The 21,708-nt window shown below is 51.4% G+C and overlaps 1 protein-coding gene across 1 annotated transcript in view; it reads right to left on the bottom strand.

Moving 5' to 3' along the window:
• LOC139239465 (5'-3' exonuclease PLD3-like) overlaps positions 1-10,980 on the bottom strand; it is a 32,492-nt gene extending 21,512 nt beyond the window's left edge. Inside the window, exons 1-3 of the mRNA XM_070868231.1 lie at positions 10,749-10,980; positions 9,698-9,898; positions 4,886-5,029 (exon numbers count right to left, since the gene is read on the bottom strand). Coding sequence (XP_070724332.1) covers positions 4,886-5,029; positions 9,698-9,898; positions 10,749-10,820 — 417 coding nt within the window. The 5' untranslated portion in view covers positions 10,821-10,980. The remainder of the gene's footprint in view (positions 1-4,885; positions 5,030-9,697; positions 9,899-10,748) is intronic.
• Between the last annotated feature and the right edge of the window lie 10,728 nt (positions 10,981-21,708).

The following is a 21,708-nucleotide window of genomic DNA, read 5'->3' as shown; positions in this document are numbered from 1 at the left end:
GGGAGGGGGGGGCTGGAGGAGATTACAGAGATAGGGAGGGGCGAGGGCCATGGAGGGATTTGAACACAGCGATGCAAATTTTAAACTTGAGACACTGCCAGACCGGGAGCCAATGTAGGTCAGCGAGCACAGGGGGTGATGGGTGAGTGGGACTCGGTGCGAGTTAGGACACGGGGCAGCGACCACAGTGGGTGATGGGTGAGCGGGACTCGGTGCGAGTTAGGACACGGGGCAGCGAGCACAGGGGGTGATGGGTGAGCGGGACTCGGTGCGAGTTAGGACACGGGGCAGCGAGCACAGGGGGTGATGGGTGAGCGGGACTCGGTGCGAGTTAGGACACGGGGGCAGCGAGCACAGGGGGTGATGGGTGAGCGGGACTCGGTGCGAGTTAGGACACGGGGCAGTAGATTTTTGGATCATTATTGATTTCCAAAAGCAACATTTCCCACACAGATCACTGCGGGACTCCACCAGTAACTGGTCCCCATGCTTGAGCACTGCCCTTCATAACAACCCTTTCCCGACGTGAATAAAACCAGTTCCCTATCCAGCCCGGCATCTGCCCTTCAATACCACAGGACTCTTATTAAGTAGAAATAAAACCAGAGAATGCTGGAAATCTCAGCGGGTCAGGCAACATCTGCGGAGAGAGAAACAGAGTTAACGTTTCGGGTCGATGTCCCTTCGTCAGGACTGCGGAAATATCCGCTGAGATTTCCAGCATTCTGTTTTTTTATTTCAGATTCCAGCATCCGCAGTATTTTGCTTTTGTCTTCATCATCATCGGCAGTCCCTCGGAATCGAGGAAGACTTGCTTCCACTCTTAGAATGAGTCCTTAAGTGGCTGAACAGTCCAATACGGGAACCACAGTCCCTGTCACAGGTGGGACAGACAGTGGTTGAGGGAAGGGGAGGGTGGGACTGGTTTGCCGCACGCTCCTTCCGCTGCCTGCGCTTGGTCTCTGCACGCTCTCGGCGACGAGACTCGAGGTGCTCAGCACCCTCCCGGATGCACTTTCTCCACTTAGAGCGGTCTGGTCTTTGGCCAGGGACTCCCAGGTGTCAAAAGTAGTAATCTCGGGATTGCTCCCAGTGCCACGTGCTAGTCAGAGTAGGAATCGCAGAATAGCGCAGATGAATACGTGGCTTGAGCAGTGGTGCAGCAGGGAGGGATTCAAATTCCTGGGGCATTGGAACCGGTTCTGGGGTGAGGTGGGACCAGTACAAACCGGACGGTCTGCACCTGGGCAGGACCGGAACCAATGTCCTAGGGGGAGTGTTTGCTAGTGCTGTTGGGGAGGAGTTAAACTAATATGGCAGGGGGATGGGAACCAATGCAGGGAGACAGAGGGAAACAAAAAGGAGACAAAAGCAAAAGACAGAAAGGAGATGAGGAAAGGTGGAGGGCAGAGAAACCCAAGGCAAAGAACAAAAAGGGCCATTGTACAGCAAAATTCTAAAAGGACAAAGGGTGTTAAAAAAACAAGCCTGAAGGCTTTGTGTCTTAATGCAAGGAGTATCCGTAATAAGGTGGATGAATTAACTTTGCAAATAGATGTTAACAAATATGATGTGATTGGGATTACGGAGACGTGGCTCCAGGATGATCAGGGCTGGGAACTCAACAGCCAGGGGTATTCAACATTCAGGAAGGATAGAATAAAAGAAAAAGGAGGTAGGGTAGCATTGCTGGTTAAAGAGGAGATTAATACAATAGTTAGGAAGGACATTAGCTTGGATGATGTGGAATCTATATGGGTAGAGCTGCAGAACACCAAAGGGCAAAAAACTTTAGTGGGAGTTATGTACAGACCTCCAAACAGTAGTAGTGATGTTGGGGAGGGCATCAAACAGGAAATTAGGGGTGCATGCAATAAGGGTGCAGCAGTTATAATGGGTGACTTTAATATGCACATAGATTGGGCTAACCAAACTGGAAGCAATACGGTGGAGGAGGATTTCCTGGAGTGCATAAGGGATGGTTTTCTAGACCAATATGTCGAGGAACCAACTAGGGGGGAGGCCATCTTAGACTGGGTGTTGTGTAATGAGAGAGGATTAATTAGCAATCTCGTTGTGCGAGGCCCCTTGGGGAAGAGTGACCATAATATGGTGGAATTCTGCATTAGGATGGAGAATGAAACAGTTAATTCAGAGACCGTGGTCCAGAACTTAAAGAAGGGTAACTTTGAAGGTATGAGGCGTGAATTGGCTAGGATTGATTGGCGAATGATATTTAAGGGGTTGACAGTGGATGGGCAATGGCAGACATTTAGCGACCGCATGGATGAACTACAACAATTGTACATCCTTGTCTGGTGTAAAAATAAAAAAGGGAAGGTGGCTCAACCGTGGCTATCTAGGGAAATCAGGGATAGTATTAAAGCCAAGGAAGTGGCATACAAATTGGCCAGAAATAGCAGCGAACCCGGGGACTGGGAGAAATTTAGAACTCAGCAGAGGAGGTCAAAGGGTTTGATTAGGGCAGGGAAAATAGAGTACGAGAAGAAGCTTGCAGGGAACATTAAGACAGATTGCAAAAGTTTCTGTGGATGTGTGGGGAGGGGAAAGGTTGGTGGAGACGGGCGTGGGTCCCCTGCAGTCAGAATCGGGGGAGGTCATGGCGGGGAGCGGGGAAGTGGCGGACCGGTTGGGCGGGTGCTTTGGTTCGGTGTTCACTGGGGGGGGGGACGCTAACAACCTTCCGGATGTGGGGGGAGGTCGGAGGGTCTGGTGGGGGTGGGGGGAGGAACTGAGGGAGATCCTTATTGGTCGGGAGGTTGTGTTGGGGAGATTGGTGGGATTGAGGGCCGGTGGATCCCCGGGGCCTGATGGACTGCGTCCCAGGGTGCTTGGGAGGTGGCTTTGGGGATAGCGGATGCATTGACAGTCATTTTCCGACATTCCATTGACTCTGGATCGGTTCCTATCGAGTGGAGGGTAGCCAATGTAGCCCCACCTTTTGGGGAAGGGGGGAGAGGGAAGGCGGGGAATTGTAGACCGGTTGGCCTGACATCGGTGGAATGGGGTCAATTGTTAGAGATGCCGTGGCTGTGCATTTGGAGGGAGGTGGCGTGGTGGGTCCAGGTCAGCGTGGATTTGTGGGGGGGGGGGGGGGGGGGGGAGGGGGGAGATCATGCTTGACGAATCTTCTGGAGTTTTTTGAGGATGTTTCCAGTAGAGTGGACAAGGGAGAACCAGTTGATGGGGTATATTTGGACTTTCGGGGCGCTTTCGACAAGGTCCCACACAAGAGATTGATGTGCAGGGTTGGGGCACATGGGATTGGGGGGTAGTGTGCTGACGTGGATTGAGGGCTGGTTGTCAGACGGGAAGCAAAGAGTGGGAGTGGGTGGGCGCTTTTCAGGGTGGCGGGCGGTGACTAGTGGGGTGCCGCGGGGCTCTGTGCTGGGGCCCCAGCTGTTTACACTGTACGTTGGTGATTTGGACGAGGGGATTGGGTGTGGTGTCTCCAGGTTTGCGGGTGGCGCTGGGTTGGGTGGCGGTGTGGGCTGTGGCGGGGGGGGGGGGGGCGGTGCTGTGGGGCTGCGGAGCGACTTGGATGGGTTGGATGGATTGGGTGGGTGCATGGCAGATGAAGTATAGTGTGGATAGATGTGAGGTTGTTCACTTTGGTGGTGGAGGCAGAGAGACAGACTATTATCTGAGTGGTGGCGGATTGGGATGGGGAGGGGGGGGGAGGTGCAGCGAGACCTGGGTGTCGTGGTGCATCAGTCATTGAGGGTTGGCATGCAGGTACAGCAGGCGGTTAAGAAAGCGGGTGGCATGTTGGCCTTCGTGGCGGGGGGATTTGGGTGCAGGGGCAGGGGGGGGGGTGGTGTTGCTGCGGTTGTGCAGGGCCTTGGTGGGGCCGCGCCTGGAGTGTTGTGTGCGGTTTTGGTCTCCTGGCCTGGGGAGGGACATTCTTGCTGTTGGGGGGGGTGCAGAGGGGGTTCACCGGATTGGTTCCCGGGATGGCGGGACTGACCTGTCGGGAAAGACTGGATCAACTGGGCTTGTATTCACTGGAGTTCAGAAGAATGAGAGGGGACCTCATAGAAACGTTTAAAATTCTGACGGGTTTAGACAGGTTAGATGCAGGAAGAATGTTCCCGATGTTGGGGAAGTCCAGAACCAGGGGTCACAGTCTAAGGATAAGGGGTAAGCCATTTAGGACCGAGATGAGGAGAAACTTCTTCACCCAGAGAGTGGTGAACCTGTGGAATTCTCTACCACAGAACGTTGTTGAGGCCAATTCACTAAATATATTCAAAAAGGAGTTAGATGTAGTCCTTACTACTCGGGGGATCAAGGGATATGATGAGAAAGCAGGAATGGGGTACTGAAGTTGCATGTTCAGCCATGAACTCATTGAATGGCGGTGCAGGCTAGAAGGGCCGAATGGCCTACTCCTGCACCTATTTTCTATGTTTCTATGTGTCGGTGGGGATGTTGCACTTTATCAGGGAGGCTTTGAGGGTGTCCCTGTAACGTTTCCTCTGCCCACCTTTGGCTCGTTTACCGTGAAGGAGTTCCGAGTAGAACGCTTGCTTTGGGAGTCTCGTGTCAGGCACATGCGGACAATGTGGCCCTGCCCAGCGGAGCTGGTCGAGTGTGGTCAGTGCTTCGATGCTGGGGATGTTGGCCTGGTCGAGGACGCTAATGTTGGTGCGTCTGTCCTCCCGGGGGATTTGCAGGATCTTGCAGAGACATCGTTGGTGATATTTCTCCAGCGACTTGAGGTGTCTACTGTATATGGTCCATGTCTCTGAGCCATACAGGAGGGCGGGTATCACTACAGCCCTGAGTTTGGTGGCAGATTTGAGGGCCTGGTTTTCGAAAACTCTTTTCCTCTGTTGTCTTATTAAGTAGATGTAATACTAACCTTAACCACTGGAGGGGGTGTGATGCTCCTGGGAGCGTCGGTGACATGAGCTGCCTCTGCCTCCTCCTCCTCCTCCTCCTCCTCCTCCGGAGGCACCTCTGCTTTCAATTTCCGCAACACCACCTGAACCGGCTTCACGTTAATCTGATAAAACAAGATGTACGCTGAAATCAGCTCCCAGGACCACCATTCTATTCAAATTACATCAGAACAACAGAATGCGGGGAAACATAGAAACATAGAAAATAGGTGCAGGAGCAGGTCATTTGGCCCTTCGAGCCTGCACCACCATTCAATAAGATCATGGCTGATCATTCACCTCAGTACCCCATTCCTGCTTTCTCTCCATACCCCTTGATCCCTTTAGCAATAAGGGCCATATCTAACTCCCTCTTGAATATATCCAATGAACTGGCCTCAACAACTCTCTGCGGCAGGGAATTCCACAGGTTCACAACTCTCTGGTTGAAGAAGTTTCTCCTCCTCTCGGTCCTAAAATGGCTTACCCCTTATCCTTAGACTGTGTCCCCTGGTTCTGGACTTCCCCAACATCAGGAACATTCTTCCCGCATCTAACCTGTCCAGTCCTGTCAGAATCTTATAAGTTTCTATGAGATCCCCTCTCATCCTTCTAAACTCCAGTGTACAAAGTCCCAGGTGATCCAGTCTCTCCTCATATGTCAGTCCAGCCATCCCTGGAATCAGTCTGGTGAACCTACGCTGCACTCCCTCAATAGCAAGAATGTCCTTCCTCAGATTAGGAGACCAAAACTGAACACAATATTCCAGGTGAGGCCTCAGTTTAATGCCTCATCCGAAAGATGGCACCTCCCACAGTGCGGCACTCCCTCAGTACCGCCCCTCCGACAGTGCAGCACTCCCTCAGTACTGCAGTGGGAGTGTCGGCCTAGATTTATGTGCTCAAGTCCCTGGAGTGGGACTTGAACCCACAACCTTGTGACTCAGAGGTGAGCGTGCTACCCACTGAGCCAAGGCTGACACTTGTGATGGCAGCAGTAGAGCGGGGGGGGGGCCACTGAGAGCATCAGCTGAGTGGCCTGTCCTGGTTTCTTGTGACTGTAACACCTGAAGACACCAGCAGAGGGCACCTTCTGCACATCGCGGCAGGTCCTGAGCGAGTGGCTGCGCTGCAGCGGGGCTCCAACAGGTGGCGCTGCTGCCCCTGCTCACAAATCAGGCAGAGAGACAATGGAGAGATTCAGTAACAGCAGGAATCTGTACCAGGGATACAGTGGGGTATCAGCCCTTCTCAAGAGATACATTAAAGTGAGAGAGGAACAAAATTGGAGAATGTTACGGAACAGAAAAAGCCACACTCAACTTCCATTTATACCTAAGAATTAGGAGCAGGATTCGGCCATTCGGCCCCTTGAGCCCGCTCCGCCATCCAACAAGATCACAGCTGATCATCTACCTTACTTCCCCACCTGATCCCCATTTCCCTTGATCGCACGGCCACTATTGGAAGAGCAGGGGAAGTGCTCCACAGTGTCCTGGGGCCAATATTTATCCCTCAATCAGCATCAGTAAAACAGATGATCTGGGTCAGTATCACATTGCTGTTTGTGGGAGCTTGCTGTGCGCAAGATGGCTACATTACAACATTGACTACAATTCAAAAAAGTACTTCATTGGCTGTAAAGCGCTTTGGAACGTCCTGAGGTCGTGAAAGGGGGCTATATAAATGAACGTCTTTCTTTTTTAACCTCTGGGATTTCAGGGACCTACAACTCCAACAAAAAAATATACAAACTGCATTTCTATAGCACCTTTCATGATCTCAGGACACCTCAAGGCACTTCACAGCCAATCAAGTACTTTTGAAGTGTTGTCACTGTTGAAATGCACAACTTGCGCATATTCAAGACAGAGGTCGATACATTTCGGGAATCGAGGGATATGGGGATCGGGCGGAAAAGTGGAGTTGAGGTCGAAGATCAGCCGTGATCTCATTGAATGGCGGAGCAGACTCGAGGGGCCGAATGGCCGACTCCTGCTCCTAATTCTTATTGCTGTTTGTGGGAGCTTGTTGTGTGCAAATTGGCTGCTGCGTTTCCTACATTACATCAGTGACTACATTTTTTTTTAAAATGGACTTCATTGGCTGTAAAAGTGCTTTGAGATGTCCGGTGGTTGTGAAAGGGGCTATAGAAATGCAAGTCTTTCTTTCTATTCACTTCGGCCCCTCCCTGTGGCAACGAGTTCCACATTCTCACCACTCTCTGGGTAAAGAAGTTTCTCCTGAATTCCCCATTGGATTTCTGGGTGACTATCTTATATCGATGGCCTCTTGTTATGCTCTTCCCCACAAGTGGGAACATTCTCCCTGTATCCACTCTATCAAAACCTTTCATCATTTTAAAGACCTCTATTAGGTCACCCCTCAGCCTCCTCTGTTCAAGCGAAAAGAGACCCAGCCTGTTCATCCTTTCCCGATAAGTGCACTCTAACATTTCTGGTATCATTCTTGTAAATCTTCTCTGCACCGTCTCCAGTGCCTCGATATCCTTTCTATAATCATCGAATCATAGCAATTTACAGCACGGCCGACCAAGAGCCACCCAGCCTAATCCCACTTTCCCGCTCTCGGATCGTAGCCCTGTCGGTTACAAGTGCACATCCAAGTACTTTTTAAATGTGGTAAGGGTTTCTGCCTCTACCACCCTTTCAGGCAGTGAGTTCCGCCCCAGACCCCCACCACCCTCTGGGTGAAGACATTTCCCCTCAAATCCCCTCTAAACCTCCCCCCAATTACTTTAAATCTATGCCCCCTGGTTGTTGACCCCTCTGCTAAGGGAAATAGATCCGTCCTATCCACTCATAATTTTATACACCTCAATCAGGTCTCCCCTCATCCTCCTCTGTTCTAAAGAAAACAGACCCAGCCTATCCAATTTTACCTCATCGCTAAAATTCTCCAGTCCAGGTAACATCCTCGTAAATCTCCTCTGTACCCTCTCCAGTGCAATCACATCTTTCCTGTCCACACTCGACCAGCTCTGCTGGGCGGGCCATATTGTCCGCATGCCCGACACACGACTCGCAAAGTAAGCGCTCTACTCAGAACTCCCACACGGAAAGCGTTCCCCAGGTGGGCAGAGGAAACGTTACAAGGACACCCTCAAAGCCTCCCTGATAAAGTGCAACATCCCCACCTACACCTGGGAGTCCCTGGCCAAAGACCGCCCTAAGCGGAGGAAGTGCATCTGGGAGGGCGCTGAGCACCTCGAGTCTCGTCGCCGAGAGCATGCAGAAACCAAGCGCAGGCAGCAGAAGGAGCATGCGGCAAACCAGTCCCACCCTCCCTTTCCTCCAACCACTGTCTGTCCCACCTGTGACAGAGACTGTAATTCCTGTATTGGACTGTTCAGTCACTTGAGAACTCACTTTTAGAGTGGAAGCAAGTCTTCCTCGATTTCGAGGGACTGCCCATGATGACAATGATGTAATGTAGTGACCAGAACTGCACGCTGGGGCCTAACTAGTGTTTTATCATCATCATAGTCAGTCCCTCGGAATCAAGGAAGACTTGCTTCCACTCTAAAAAAGAGTCCTTAGGTGGCTGAACAGTCCAATACGAGAACCACAGTCTCGGTCACAGGTGGGTGATTGAGGGAAGGGGAGGGTGGGACTGGTTTGCCGCACGCTCCTTCCGTTGCCTGCGCTTGGTTTGTGCATGCTCTCGGCGACGAGACTCGAGGTGCTCAGCACCCTCCCGGATGCACTCCCTCCACTTAGGGCGGACTGGTCTTTGGCCAGGGACTCCCAGGTGTCGGTGGGGATGTTGCACTTTATCAGGGAGGCTTTGAGGGTGTCCCTTGTAACGTTTCCTCTGCCCACTTAGGGATCGCTTGCCGTGAAGGAGTTCCGAGTAGAGCGCTTGCTTTGGGAGTCTCGTGTCGGCCATGCGGACAATGTGGCCCGCCCAGCTGAGCTGGTCGAGTGTGGTCAGTACTTCAATGCTGGGGATGTTGGCCTGGTCGAGGACGCTAACGTTGGTGCGTCTGTCCTCCCAGGGGATTTGCAGGATATTGCGGAGACATCATTGGTGGTATTTCTCCAACGACTGGAATACTGTGTGCCGTTTTGGTTTCCATATTTATGAAAGGATATACTTGCTTTGGAGGCAGTTCAGCGAAGGTTCACTCGGTTGATCCCGGGGATGAGAGGGTTGACTTATGAGGAAAGGTTAAGTAGTTGGGCCTATACTCATTGGAATTCAGAAGAATGAGAGGTGATCTTATCGAAACGTATAAGATAATGAGGGCGCTTGACAAGGTGGATGCAGAGAGGATGTTTCCACTGATGGGGGAGACTAGAACTAGGGGGCATGATCTTAGAATAAAGGGCCGCCCATTTAGAACTGAGATGAGGAGGAATTTCTTCTCTCAGAGGGTTGTAAATCTGTGGAATTCGCTGCCTCAGAGAGCTGTGGAAGCCGGGACATTAAATAAATTTAAGATAGTTTCTTGAGCGATGGGAGGATGAGGGGTTATGTGGAGCGGGCGGGGAAGTGGACCTGAGTCCATGATCGGACCAGCTATGATCTTATTGAATGGTGGAGCAGGCTCGAGGGGCCGAATGGCCGACTCCTGCTCCTATTTCTTATGTAAGCATAACATCCCCCCCCCCCTTGCTCTTGTATTCTATGGCGACCAGAATTGCATGCAGAATTTGTTGTGTGTGTGTGTTTTGCTGCAACAGACACTTTGCAATGGCTTAAATGCACAACACTTGCTGCAAATGTAAAATTCTGTTTCCCCCCCCTTACCCCGACCACCTTGCACTCACCACTGGCTCCTCCTCCTTCTTCTCCTCCTCCTCCTCCTCCGCCCTCCCGGCCACTCTGCTCCTGGGGATTCTGGAGCGGCCCCGGATGGGATTCCTGGGAGTCAGGATCTGGAATGGCTTGGATTGGAGGTCTTGTCTCTCTTCCTCTTCGGGCTCCATTTCCACAGCTTCCTCGGGAATCACCGGCTCGGGGTTCAAAATCTGCAGCCACCCCCCCAAACAAAATATACTAACAATTTTGCAACCTCGGTGGCTAAACCTGTAGCATTTTCTGGAGCAATGCAACATTTAAGAAGTAAATGCAACACTTGAATCATTTCAATTGGCTTTTGTTTCTCGCAAAAGGGGAAGATTTGCGGTGTACGGTTTTTCGGCGCCAAAAAATGATCTGTGCCCTCCTATTAATTCCTGATCCGACTGCAGCATTTGCACTTATCGCTGGGCGTGGAGAGCAGTTTTAGAAGTATTATGGACATTATAGAATCTAGCAAATGCAGTCGTGCTGATTTGATCCAGGGATTTGCGTGGGGATTCGCCCCTTTCTGTTGTCACTGTCTCAACTGATGTAACAAATGCTTTTCAGAATGTGTATTTCAAATTGGAAACTTTGCCCCAATTCAGCACACTTACAATGTTGTTATATAAGCCAAGAGTTTCAGAATAAATAATGCACGCAGGATGTACATTGGAGGGGAACAAGTGGTGCATTAAAGTGTTTGATACAAAGTACAAATAAGTCATGCCATAGATGAAACAATGTCACTTAAAAATGAATTGTAAAGTATTGTTAATTTCAGCTCGCCACACACTGCAGCCTCGGTCAATATCTGGTCCAAGAAAGTGTGCTGCTGTTATTAATTCAAAAGATTCGTGCAATACATTTCCAGAAGATTACAGCCTCCTCTCCCTGTCTCGTTTTGCAAAATAAAATATTACATCCGGCTCACAATCTCTCACTTTCTGTCTCCGGATCAGTTTCCAATTCAGACTCTCTCTCTCTCTCTCTCTCTCTCCCCCTCCCTCCCTCTTCCCCCTCAACAAAACCTCATACCTGCTCCCGATCCTGCTCGTAGTCCTTCAGACGTCTCGACCTCCTCCGAGGTTCCAGGCCCTTTCTTGGCATTGCACAAAAACTACAAAAAAATCTTGGCTGCCCCCCACCCCAAAAAAACTTTCAAAACAAAAGTTCCAACTTTCAAAACAAGCAGATTATGTTCCTGCAAACTTTGCACCTGCTTTTTTTGCAAGCCGCTCGAGGTACAGAGCGAAAATCGCCTTTATTCAGAAACTTTCTTGCAAGTTAAAATGTCATCCAACTGCGATGCACAGTTTGAATTCAAACAAGTTGTCGGTTAGAGCGGGGTTTTGCTTTCGAGTCTATTGAGGGAGTAAGTCTGCCCCCAAGTGGCGCAGCCCATACCCAGGGTCCAGCGCCACACTGCATAGATTGAAAAACAGACTTGCATTTATCATCATAGGCAGTCCCTTGGAATCGAGGAAGACTTGCTTCCACTCCTGAAGTGAGTTCTTTGGTGGCTGAACAGTCCAATACCACAGTCCCTGTCACAGGTGGGACAGACAGTGGTTGAGGGAAGGGGTGGGTGGGACTGGTTTGCCGCACGCTCCTTCCGCTGCCTGCGCTTGGTTTCTGCACGCTCTCGGCGGCGAGACTCGAGGTGCTCAGCGCCCTCCCGGATGCACTTCCTCCACTTAGGGCGGACTGGTCTTTGGGCCAGGGACTCCCAGGTGTCGGTGGGGGATGTTGCACTTTATCAGGGAGGCTTTGAGGGTGTCCCTTGTAACGTTTCCTCTGCCCACCTTTGACTCGTTTGCCGTGAAGGAGTTCCGAGTAGAGCGCTTGCTTTGGGAGTCTCGTGTCTGGGTCATGCGGACTGTGTGACCCGTCCAGCGGAGCTGGTCGAGTGTGGTCAGTGCTTCAATGTTGGGGATGTTGGCCTGGTCGAGGACACTAATGTTGGTGCGTCTGTCCTCCCAGGGGATTTGCAGGATCTTGCGGAGACACTGTTGGTGATATATCTCCAGCGACTTGAGGTGTCTACTGTACATGGTCCATGTCTCTGAGCCATACAGGAGGGTGGGTATCACTACAGCCCTGTAGACCATGAGCTTGGTGATAGATTTGAGGGCCTGGTCTTCGAACATTCTTTCCCTCAGGCGGCTGAAGGCTGCACTGGCGCACTGGAGGCGGTGTTGAATCTCGTCATCAATATCTGCTTTTGTTGATAAGAGGCTCCCGAGGTATGGGAAATGGTCCACGGTGTCCAGGGCTGTGCCGTGGATCTTGATGACTGGGGGACAGTGCTGTGTGTCAAGGGCAGGCTGGTGGAGGACCTTGTTTTACGGATGTTTAGCGTAAGGCCCATGCTTTCATATGCCTCGGTGAATACATTGACTATATCCTGGAGTTCAGCCTCAGAATGTGCGCCTTTCATGACCGCCAGACGTCACAAAGCGCTTTACGGCCAACGAAGTACTCTTGGAGTGTAGTCACTGTTGTAATAGGTCCTTGTCATCATCATCATCATAGGCAGTCCCTCGAAGCAAGGATGACTTGCTTCCACGCCGAAAGCAGATGAGTTCATCGTTGTTTCAATGAAGGACCTAATATTCCGGATCCCGAACTACATCCTGAAGGGTGGAAGATGCCTGTGGGTGGGTTTTTTTAACGTGGGGTGACCGTTGCACACCAGCCACCACACGGGCTTGACAGAGCGAGGTCTTGGTCCAGGGGCAAGGGTTAACCAGGACGACTGGAGACCAGCTCTGCTGCACAGACCCAGTGCGCGCACACATATCGCACACAGTGTGGGGCTGGGCCCGTGCTGCCCCAGGGCCCTCGCCTCTCCTGGGCCCCTGAACTCACGCCTCTAATGGGCCCCGATCACGTCCCTCTACGAACTCTTTCTGCTCCTTCGTCCCGACCTCGCCGCTCCTGCTGTACCTGCCTGCACAGCAGTCAGCCGTCGCTCTCCTGCAGCAGCACGCGCTGCTCCCTCTAATGGCCCCGGCCTGCCGTCCTTGAATATCCTGAATGGTTTCCCCTTCCCCACTTGACCAGGCTGACACTCGCTGGGGTGCGGATTACAAGTACACAGACCATCCCCACCCCCATGGGACAGTGTAGAGGGAGCTTTACTCTGTATCTATCCCCGTGCTGTACCTGCCCTGGGAGTGTTCGATGGGACAGTGTAGAGGGAGCTTTACTCTGTATCTAACCCCCTGTACCTGCCCTGGGAGTGTTTGATGGGGACAGTGTAGAGGGAGCTTTACTCTGTATCTAACCCCGTGCTGTCCCTGCCCTGGGAGTGTTTGATGGGACAGTGTAGAGGGAGCTTTACTCTGTATCTAACCCCGTGCTGTACCTGCCCTGGGAGTGTTTGATGGGGACAGTGTAGAAGGAGCTTTACTCTGTATCCAACCCCGTGCTGTACCTGCCCTGGGAATGTGTGATGGGACAGTGTTGAGAGAGCTTTACCCTGTATCCAACTGGGCACTGGGATACTGGAGTCCTGTCCCAGACTGGGCCACGTCACACTGGGCACTGGAGAAGTGACCTGCACAGGGGCCCTGGCTCTCTGGGTCCTGTAGTGTGCTCTGTCCCATCTGGTACTTTATTGAGATTTCCATTTTTGATGTGTGTGCCTGCACAGTGAGTGTTGACAGCCTATTCAATTGTTGGCGGGGTGTGTGGCAGTGCAGGGAGGGGGTGGGAGTTGGGGGTCCATGCACACAGAACCCAGTGGGGGGAGGGGGTGGTGGGGGGGAATCACTGGACAGCAATCAGGATACCCTCTGTGGTGTCAGACTGACAATGCCCCCAATTTAAAATTCTCATCTTCACGTTTAAATCCTTTCATGACCTTGTCCCTCTCCAACTCTGTAACCTCCCCCAGCCCTACAACTCTCACCCCCCACTCCCCCAAAACCCCTCCCCCCACTCCCCCCAACACTGACTCTGTCCTCTTGTGCAGCCCCTCCTCCCTGTTCCCCAGCATCAGCTGCCTGGGCCCCAAACTCTAGAACTCCCTCCCTAAACCTCTCCGCCTCTCTCTCCTCCTTTAAGACTCTCCTTAGGTGCCCTGGCCAATATTTATCCCTCAATTAACATCACCAAGAAACAGCTGATCTGGGTCATTATCACATTGCTGTTTGTGGGAGCTTGCTGTGCACAAATTGGCTGCCGCCTTTCCCACATTACAACGGGGACCTCGCTTCAAAAAGGACTTCATTGGCTGTAAAGCGCTTTGGGACATCCGGTGGTCGTGAAAGATGTTCTATATATTGTTTCTTTTTAAAGAAAAGACTTGCATTTGTATAGCACCTTTCACAAGTGCAACGAAGGTTCACCAGACTGATTCCTGGGATGGGGGGATTGTCCTATGAGCAGAGATTGAGCAGACTAGGCCGATATTCTCTGGAGTTTAGAAGAATGAGAGGTGATCTCATTGAAACACACATAATTCTTACAGGGCTTGACAGGGTAGATGCAGGGAGGGTGTTTCCCCCTGGGCTGGGGAGTCTAGAACCAGGGGTCACACAGTCTCAGGATAAGGGGTCGGCCATTTAGGACTGAGATGAGGAAGAATTTCTTCACTCAGAGGGTGGTGAATCTTTGGAACTCTCTGCCCCAGAGGGCTGTGGAGGCTCAGTCTTTGAGTATATTCAAGGCTGGGATCAATAGATTTTTGGCTATTAAGGGAATCAAGGGATCGGGCGGGAAAGTGGAGTTGAGGTCGAAGATCAGCCGTGATCTTATTGAATGGTGGAGCAGGCTCGAGGGGCCAAATGGCCGACTCCTGCTCCGATTTCCTTATGTCCACAACCACCGGACATCTCAAAGTTCTTTACAACGAATGAAGTATTTTTGAAATGTAGTCACCATTGTAATGTAGGTAACACGGTGGCTAGTTTTTCGCATAGAAAGCTCTCTTAGACCAAGCTCTTGTCCTAAATGTCACTTTATGTGGCTCGGTGTCAAATATTTTGTCTTATAACGCTCCTGCAAAATGCCTTGATACAATTCTTATTTCATTCTCGGGATGTGTGCGTCGCTGGCAGGGCCCAGCATTTATCACCCGTCCCTAATCGCCCCTTGAGGAGGTGGTGGTGAGCCGCCTTCTTGAACCGCTGCAATCCATGTGGTGAAGGTGCTCCCACAGTGCTGTTAGGGAGGGAGTTCCAGGATTGTGACCCAGCGACGATGAAGGAACGGACGATATATTTCCAAGTGGGGATGGTGTGTGACTCGGAGGGAAACGTGGGGAAAAAGCGAGAATATAAGAACATAAGAAATAGGAGCAGGAGTAGGCCATACGGCTCTTTGAGCCTGCTCTGCCATTTAATAAGATCATGGATGATCTGATCATGGACTCAGGTCCACTTCCCTGTACGCTTCCCATAACTCTTTATCATTTAAGAAACTGTCTATTTCTGTCTTAAATTTATTCAATGTCCCAGCTTCCACAGCTCTCTGAGGCAGCGAATTCCACAGATTTACAGCCCTCTGAGAGAAGAAATTTATCATCTCTGTATTAGATGGGCGGCCCCTTATTCTAAGATCATGCCCTCTAGTTCTAGTCTCCCCCATCAGTGGAAACATCCTCTCTGCATCCATCTTGTTAAGCCCCCTCATAATCTTAAATGTTTCAATAAGATCACCTCTCGTTCTTCTGAATTCCAATGAGTATAGGCCCAACCTGCTCAAACTTTCATCATAAGTCAACCCCCTCAACCCGGAATCAACCTAGTGAACCTTCTCTGAACTGCCTCCAAAGCAAGTATATCCTTTCGTAAATATGGAAAACAAAACTGCACGCAGTATTCCAGGTGTGGCCAGGTATTGGTGAGACTGGGTGATGTGTAATGAGAAAGGACCAATTAGCAATCTTGTCGTGGAGGCCCCTTGGGGAAGAGTGACCATAATATGGTAAAATTCTTTATTAAGATGCAGAGTGACACAGTTATTTCAGAAACTAAGGTCCTGAACTTAAGGAAAGGTAACTTCGATGGTTTGAGGCGTGAATTGACTAGAATAGACTGGCAAATGATACTTGAAGGGCTGACGGTGGATAGGCAATGGCAAACATTTAAAGATCACGTGGATGAACTTCAACAATTGTACATCCCTGTCTGGAGTAAAAATAAGGTGGCTCAATCGTGGCTAACAAGGGAAATTAAGGATAGTGTTAAATCCAAGGAAGAGGCATATAAATTGGCTAGAAAAAGCAGCAAACCTGAGGACTGAGAGAAATTTAGAATTCAGCAGAGGAGAACAAAGAGTTTAATTAGGAGGGGGAAAATAGAGTGAGAACAAGCTTGCAGGGAACATAAAAACTGACTGCGAAAGCTTCTATAGATATGTGAAGAGAAAAAGATTAGTGAAGACAAACGTAGGTCTCTTACAGTCGGAATCAGGTGAATTTATAATGGGGAACAAAGAAATGGCAGACCAATTGAACAAATACTTTGGTTCTGTCTTCACGAAGGAAGACACAAATAACCTTCCGGAAGTACTAGGGGACCGAGGGTCTAGTGAGAAGGAGGAACTGAAGGATATCCTTATTAGGCGGGAAATTGTGTTAGGGAAATTGATGGGATTGAAGGCCGATAAATCCCCGGGGCCTGATAGTCTACATCCCAGAGTACTTAAGGAAGTAGCCCTAGAAATAGTGGATGCATTGGTGATCATTTTCCAGCAGTCTATCGACTCTGGATCAGTTCCTTTGGACTGGAGGGTAGCTAATGTAACACCACTTTTTAAAAAGGGAGGGAGAGAGAAAGCGAGTAATTATAGACCGATTAGCCTGACATCAGTGGTGGGGAAAATGTTGGAATTAATTATTAAAGATGAAATAGCAGCGCATTTGGAAAGCAGTGACAGGATCGGTTCAAGTCAGCATGGATTTATGAAGGGGAAATCATGCTTGACAAATCTTCTGGAATTTTTTAAGGATGTAACTAGTAGAGTGGACAAGGGAGAACCAGTGGATGTGGTGTATTTGGACTTTCAAAAGGCTTTTGACAAGGTCCCACACAAGAGATTGGTGTGCAAAATCAAAGCACATGGTTTTGGGAGTAATGTATTGACGTGGATAGAGAACTAGTTGGCAGACAGGAAACAGAGAGTCAGGATAAATGGGTCCTTTTCAGAATGGCAGGCAGTGACTAGTGGGGTGCCGCAGGGCTCAGTGCTGGGACCCCAGCTCTTTACAATATACATTAATGATTTGGATGAAGGAATTGAGTGTAATATCTCCAAGTTTGCGGATAACACTAAGCTGGGTGGCGGTGTGAGCTGTGAGGAGGACGCTAAGAGGCTGCAGGGTGACTTGGACAGGTTAGGTGAGTGGGCAAATGCATAGCAGAGGCAGTATAATGTGGATAAATGTGAGGTTATCCACTTTGGGGGCAAAAACGCGAAGACAGAATATTATCTGAATGGCGGCAGATTAGGAAAAGGGGAGGTGCAACGAGACCTGGGTGTCATGGTTCATCAGTCATTGAAAGTTGGCATGCAGGTACAGCAGGCGGTGAAGAAGGCAAATGGTATGTTGGCCTTCATAGCTAGGGGATTTGAGTATAGGATCAGGGAGATCTTACTGCAGTTGTACAGGGCCTTGGTGAGGCCTCACCTGGAATATTGTGTTCAGTTTTGGTCTCCTAATCTGAGGAAGGACGTTCTTGCTATTGAGGGAGTGCAGCAAAGTTTCACCAGACTTATTCCAGGGATGGCTGGCCTGACATACGAGGAGAGACTGGATCAACTGGGCCTTTATACATTGGAGTTTAGAAGGATGAGAGGGGATCTCATAGAAACGTATAAAATTCTGATGGGACTGGATAGGTTAGATGCAGGTAGAATGTTCCCGATGTCCAGAACCAGGGGACACAGTCTTAGAATAAGGGGTAGGCCATTTAGGACTGAGATGAGGAGAAACTTCTTCACTCAGAGAGTTGTTAACCTGTGGAATTCTCTGCCGCAGAGAGTTGTTGTCGCCAGTTCTTTGGATAAATTCAAGAGGAGTTAGATATGGCCCTTAGGGGATCAAGGGGTATGGAGAGAAAGCAGGAAAGGGGTACTGAGGGAATGATCAGCTATGATCTTATTGAATGGTGGTGCAGGCTCGAAGGGCCGAATGGCCTACTCCTGCATCTATTTTCTGTTTCTATACGGTGATTGCAAAACGTCCCTGCTTTTATACTCCATCCAATATGGTGTTGAGATAGAGGATCAGCCATGACCATATTGAATGGCGGTGCAGACTCGAAGGGCCGAATGGCCTACTACTGCTCCTGTTGTCTATGGTGGTGTTCCCATGCACCTGCTGCCCTTGTCCTTCTAGGCGGGTAGAGGTCGCGGGTTTGGGAGGTGCTGCCGAAGAAGCCTTGGCGAGTTGCTGCAGTGCGTCTTGTAGACGGTGCACACTGCAGCCAGGGGGCGCCGGTGGTGGAGGGAGCGAGTGTCGAAGGTGATGGATGGACAATAAAGAAAGTATTGCATTTGTCGAATGATCTCAGGACGTCCCAAAGCGCTTCACAGCCAACGAAGTACTTTTGTTGAATTGTGGTTACTCCTGCAGTGTAGGAAATGCTTTGTCCTGGATGGTGTCGAGTTACTTGAGTGTTGTTGAGAGCTATACTCATTTTACCAGGGCTATATGCGGCCTACGAAAGGTCATCGACCCAAAACGTTAACTCTTGTTTCTCTCTCCACACATGCTGCCTGACCCGCTGAGTGTTTCCAGCATTTTCTGTTTTTTCAGATTTCCAGCCTCCGTAACAGCTTGCATTTATATAGCACCTCAAGGCCCTCACAGGAGTATTGTAAGACAAAAGATTTTTAACACCAAGCCACATAAGGAGATATCAGGACAGGCGACCAAAAGCTTGGTCATAAAGGTAGGTTTTCATCACAGGCGGTCCCTCGAACGAGGATGACTTGCTTCCACAGGAGTTCACAGATGTTTCAATGAAGGACTCGATGTTCCAGGTCCTGAACTCCTCCAATTGAGGGGGTGGAAGATGTCTGTGCGTGGATTTTTTTTTAACGTGGGGTGACCGTTGCACACCAGCCACCACACGGGGCTTGACAGAGCGAGGTCTTGGTCCAGGGGCAAGGGTTAACCAGGACGACTGGAGACCAGCTCTGCTGCACGGACCCAGTGCGCGCACATATCGCACAGTGTGGGCTGGGCCCGTGCTGTCCCTGGGCCCTCGGCTCTTCTGGGCCCCGAACTCTCATTCGCCGCACCACCGCCCACAATGTTCCAGGGCCTGGTGCTCCAGCTCTGTTTATAGCCCCGACCTGCGGTGGTGGTCTCGCACAGGTCGGGGCGGCCTACGTTTTAAGGAGCGTCTTAAAGGTGGAAAGGCGGAGAGGTTTATGGAGGGAATTCCAGAGCCTAGGGCCCAAGCAGCTGAAGGCACGGCCGTCGATGGTGGATCGATTAAAACTGGGGATGCTCCAGAGGGCAGAATTAGAGGAGCGCAGCTATCTCGGGGGTGGGGGTGGGCAGTTGTGTGGCTCGAGGAGATTGTAAAGATAGGGAGGGGCTAGGCTTTGGAGGGATTTGAAAACTAGGATGAGAATTTTGAAATCGAGGCGTTGCTTAAATGAGAGCCAATGTCGGTCAGCGAGCACAGGGGGTGATGGGTGAGCGGGACTGGGTGCGAGTTAGGACACGGGGCAGCGAGCACAGGGGGTGATGGGTGAGCGGGACTCGGTGCGAGTTAGGACACGGGGCAGCGAGCACAGGGGGTGATGGGTGAGCGGGACTGGGTGCGAGTTAGGACACGGGGGCAGCGAGCACAGGGGGTGATGGGTGAGCGGGACTGGGTGCGAGTTAGGACACGGGGCAGCGAGCACAGGGGGTGATGGGTGAGCGGGACTCAGTGCGTGTTAGGACACAGGGCAGCCGAGTTTTGGATCACCTCTAGTGTACGTGGGGTAGAATGTGGGAGGCCGGCCAGGAGTGTGTCGGAATCGTCAAGTCTAGAGGTTAGAAAGGCACGGATGAGCCGAGGCAGGGGCGGAGACGGACAACGTTAGGGAGGTGAAAATAGGCGGTTTTAGTTATGCTGCGGATATATGGTCAAATGTGACACCAAGGTTGCAAACAGCCTGGTTCAGCCTCAGACAGAAGTTGGGGAGAGGGCTGGAGTCGGTGGCTAGGGAACGGAGTTCATGGTGCGGACCAAAAAACAATGGCTTCGATCTTCCCAATAATAAATTGGGAACATTTTTCTTCATCAATGAACTGGCAAAATCCGCAGCATTTTTCTTTTGTATATAACAGCAAGTTTTTTTTTGGACGTGCTTATTTGTACTGCCAAAATGGCCACCCTTGTCTCTGATTGGCTCTGCGTTATCACATGACCTATTGCTGATTGGTACCGCTTGGAGGATAAGTCATACCCTGACATTTCTCTGGAATGTGTAACTGGAACCGCCCAGCCCAAGTTCTGACTGATTTTGCAAGTTATAATTCACTCCATTTTGACTTCAGAAGCCAGAGAGGATCCTTACCCCAGCGCAAGTGCATGACCTTACCCGCCCGTCATAGATGGGGCATTGTGTGTGGGTCACGGATTGTTAACAGGTTTATTGTGTATGAAGTGAATAGTGACAGTGTCGTGACTTCTAGATTTCATCCACTCAAAGATGTTTCCCCCCCCGCACCCCTAAACCCCGTGTCTCTCTCCTCCAAGCAGCGGGTGATGCTGTAGGATGCAAGGGGAGGACTCTACCGAGCCAGCAGAATGTATGGGCATGATGATTCCTCCCAGCCAGCGGGTGGCGTTGCAGGATGTCCGGAGACAATGACTCCTCCCAGCCAGCAAGTGGCGCTGCAGGCAGTGCAGAGACAATGACTCCTCCCAGCCAACAAGTGGCGCTGCAGGCAGCGCAGAGACAATGACACCTCCCAGCCAGCCGGTGGCGCTGGAGGCTGTCATCATCGTAGGCGGTCCCTCGAAGCGAGGATGACTTGCTTCCACGCCAAAAAGGGACGAGTTCACAGGTGTTTCAATGAAGGACCTAATATTCCGGATCCTGAACTACATCCTGAAGGGTGGAAGATGCCTGTGGGTGGGTTTTTATTAACGTGGGGTGACCGTTGCACACCAGCCACCACAGAGGGTGTGCTTGACAGAGCGAGGCCTCGGTCCAGTGGCAAGGGTTAACCAGGACGACTGGAGACCAGCTCTGCTGCACGGACCCAGTGCGCTCACATATCGCACAGTGTGGGCTGGGCCCTCGGCTCTTCTGGGCCCCGATCACGTCCCTCTACAAACTCTCGCCGTTCCTTCGCCCCGACCTCACCGCTCCTGCTGTACCTGCCCACGCTCCAATCAGCGACCTGGATTTGGGTGACGTCGAATCCAGTCGCCCTCGTCACAGCCGTCGCCCTCCTGCAGCAGCACTGCGGTGGCGCGCCGCCGCACGTTGCTCCCTCCAATGGCCCCGGCCGGCCGATGGTCTTGCAGGCTGGCTTCTTGACTCTTGAGACGATGACTCCTCCCTGCCAGCGGGTGGCGCTGCAGGATGTAAGGGGAGGAGTCCTCCCAGCCAGCGGGTGGCGCTGCAGAGACAATGACACCTCCCAGGCAGCGGGTGGCGCTGCATGATCCCCGGAGACGATGACACCTCCCAGCCAGCGGGTGGCGCTGCAGGCAGTGCAGAGACAATGACACCTCCCAGCCAGCGGGTGGCGCTGCAGGCAGTGCAGAGACAATGACACCTCCCAGGCAGCGGGTGGCGCTGCACGATCCCCGGAGACGATGACACCTCCCAGCCAGCGGGTGACGCTGCAGTCAGTGCAGAGCCAAGGACACCTCCCAGCCAGCGGGTGGCGCTGCAGGCAGTGCAGAGACAATGACACCGCCCAGCCAGCGGGTGGCGCTGCAGGCAGTGCAGAGACAATGACACCGCCCAGCCAGCGGGTGGCGCTGCAGCGCCCGCGCCGCCGCACTCGGGGCCACCTCACTCGGGC

Source organism: Pristiophorus japonicus, chromosome 27, assembly GCF_044704955.1.
Source record: "Pristiophorus japonicus isolate sPriJap1 chromosome 27, sPriJap1.hap1, whole genome shotgun sequence".
Lineage (NCBI taxonomy): Eukaryota > Metazoa > Chordata > Chondrichthyes > Pristiophoridae > Pristiophorus > Pristiophorus japonicus.
Note: the sequence above shows the minus strand (reverse complement) of the source record. Positions and strands in the feature narration are given on the sequence as shown.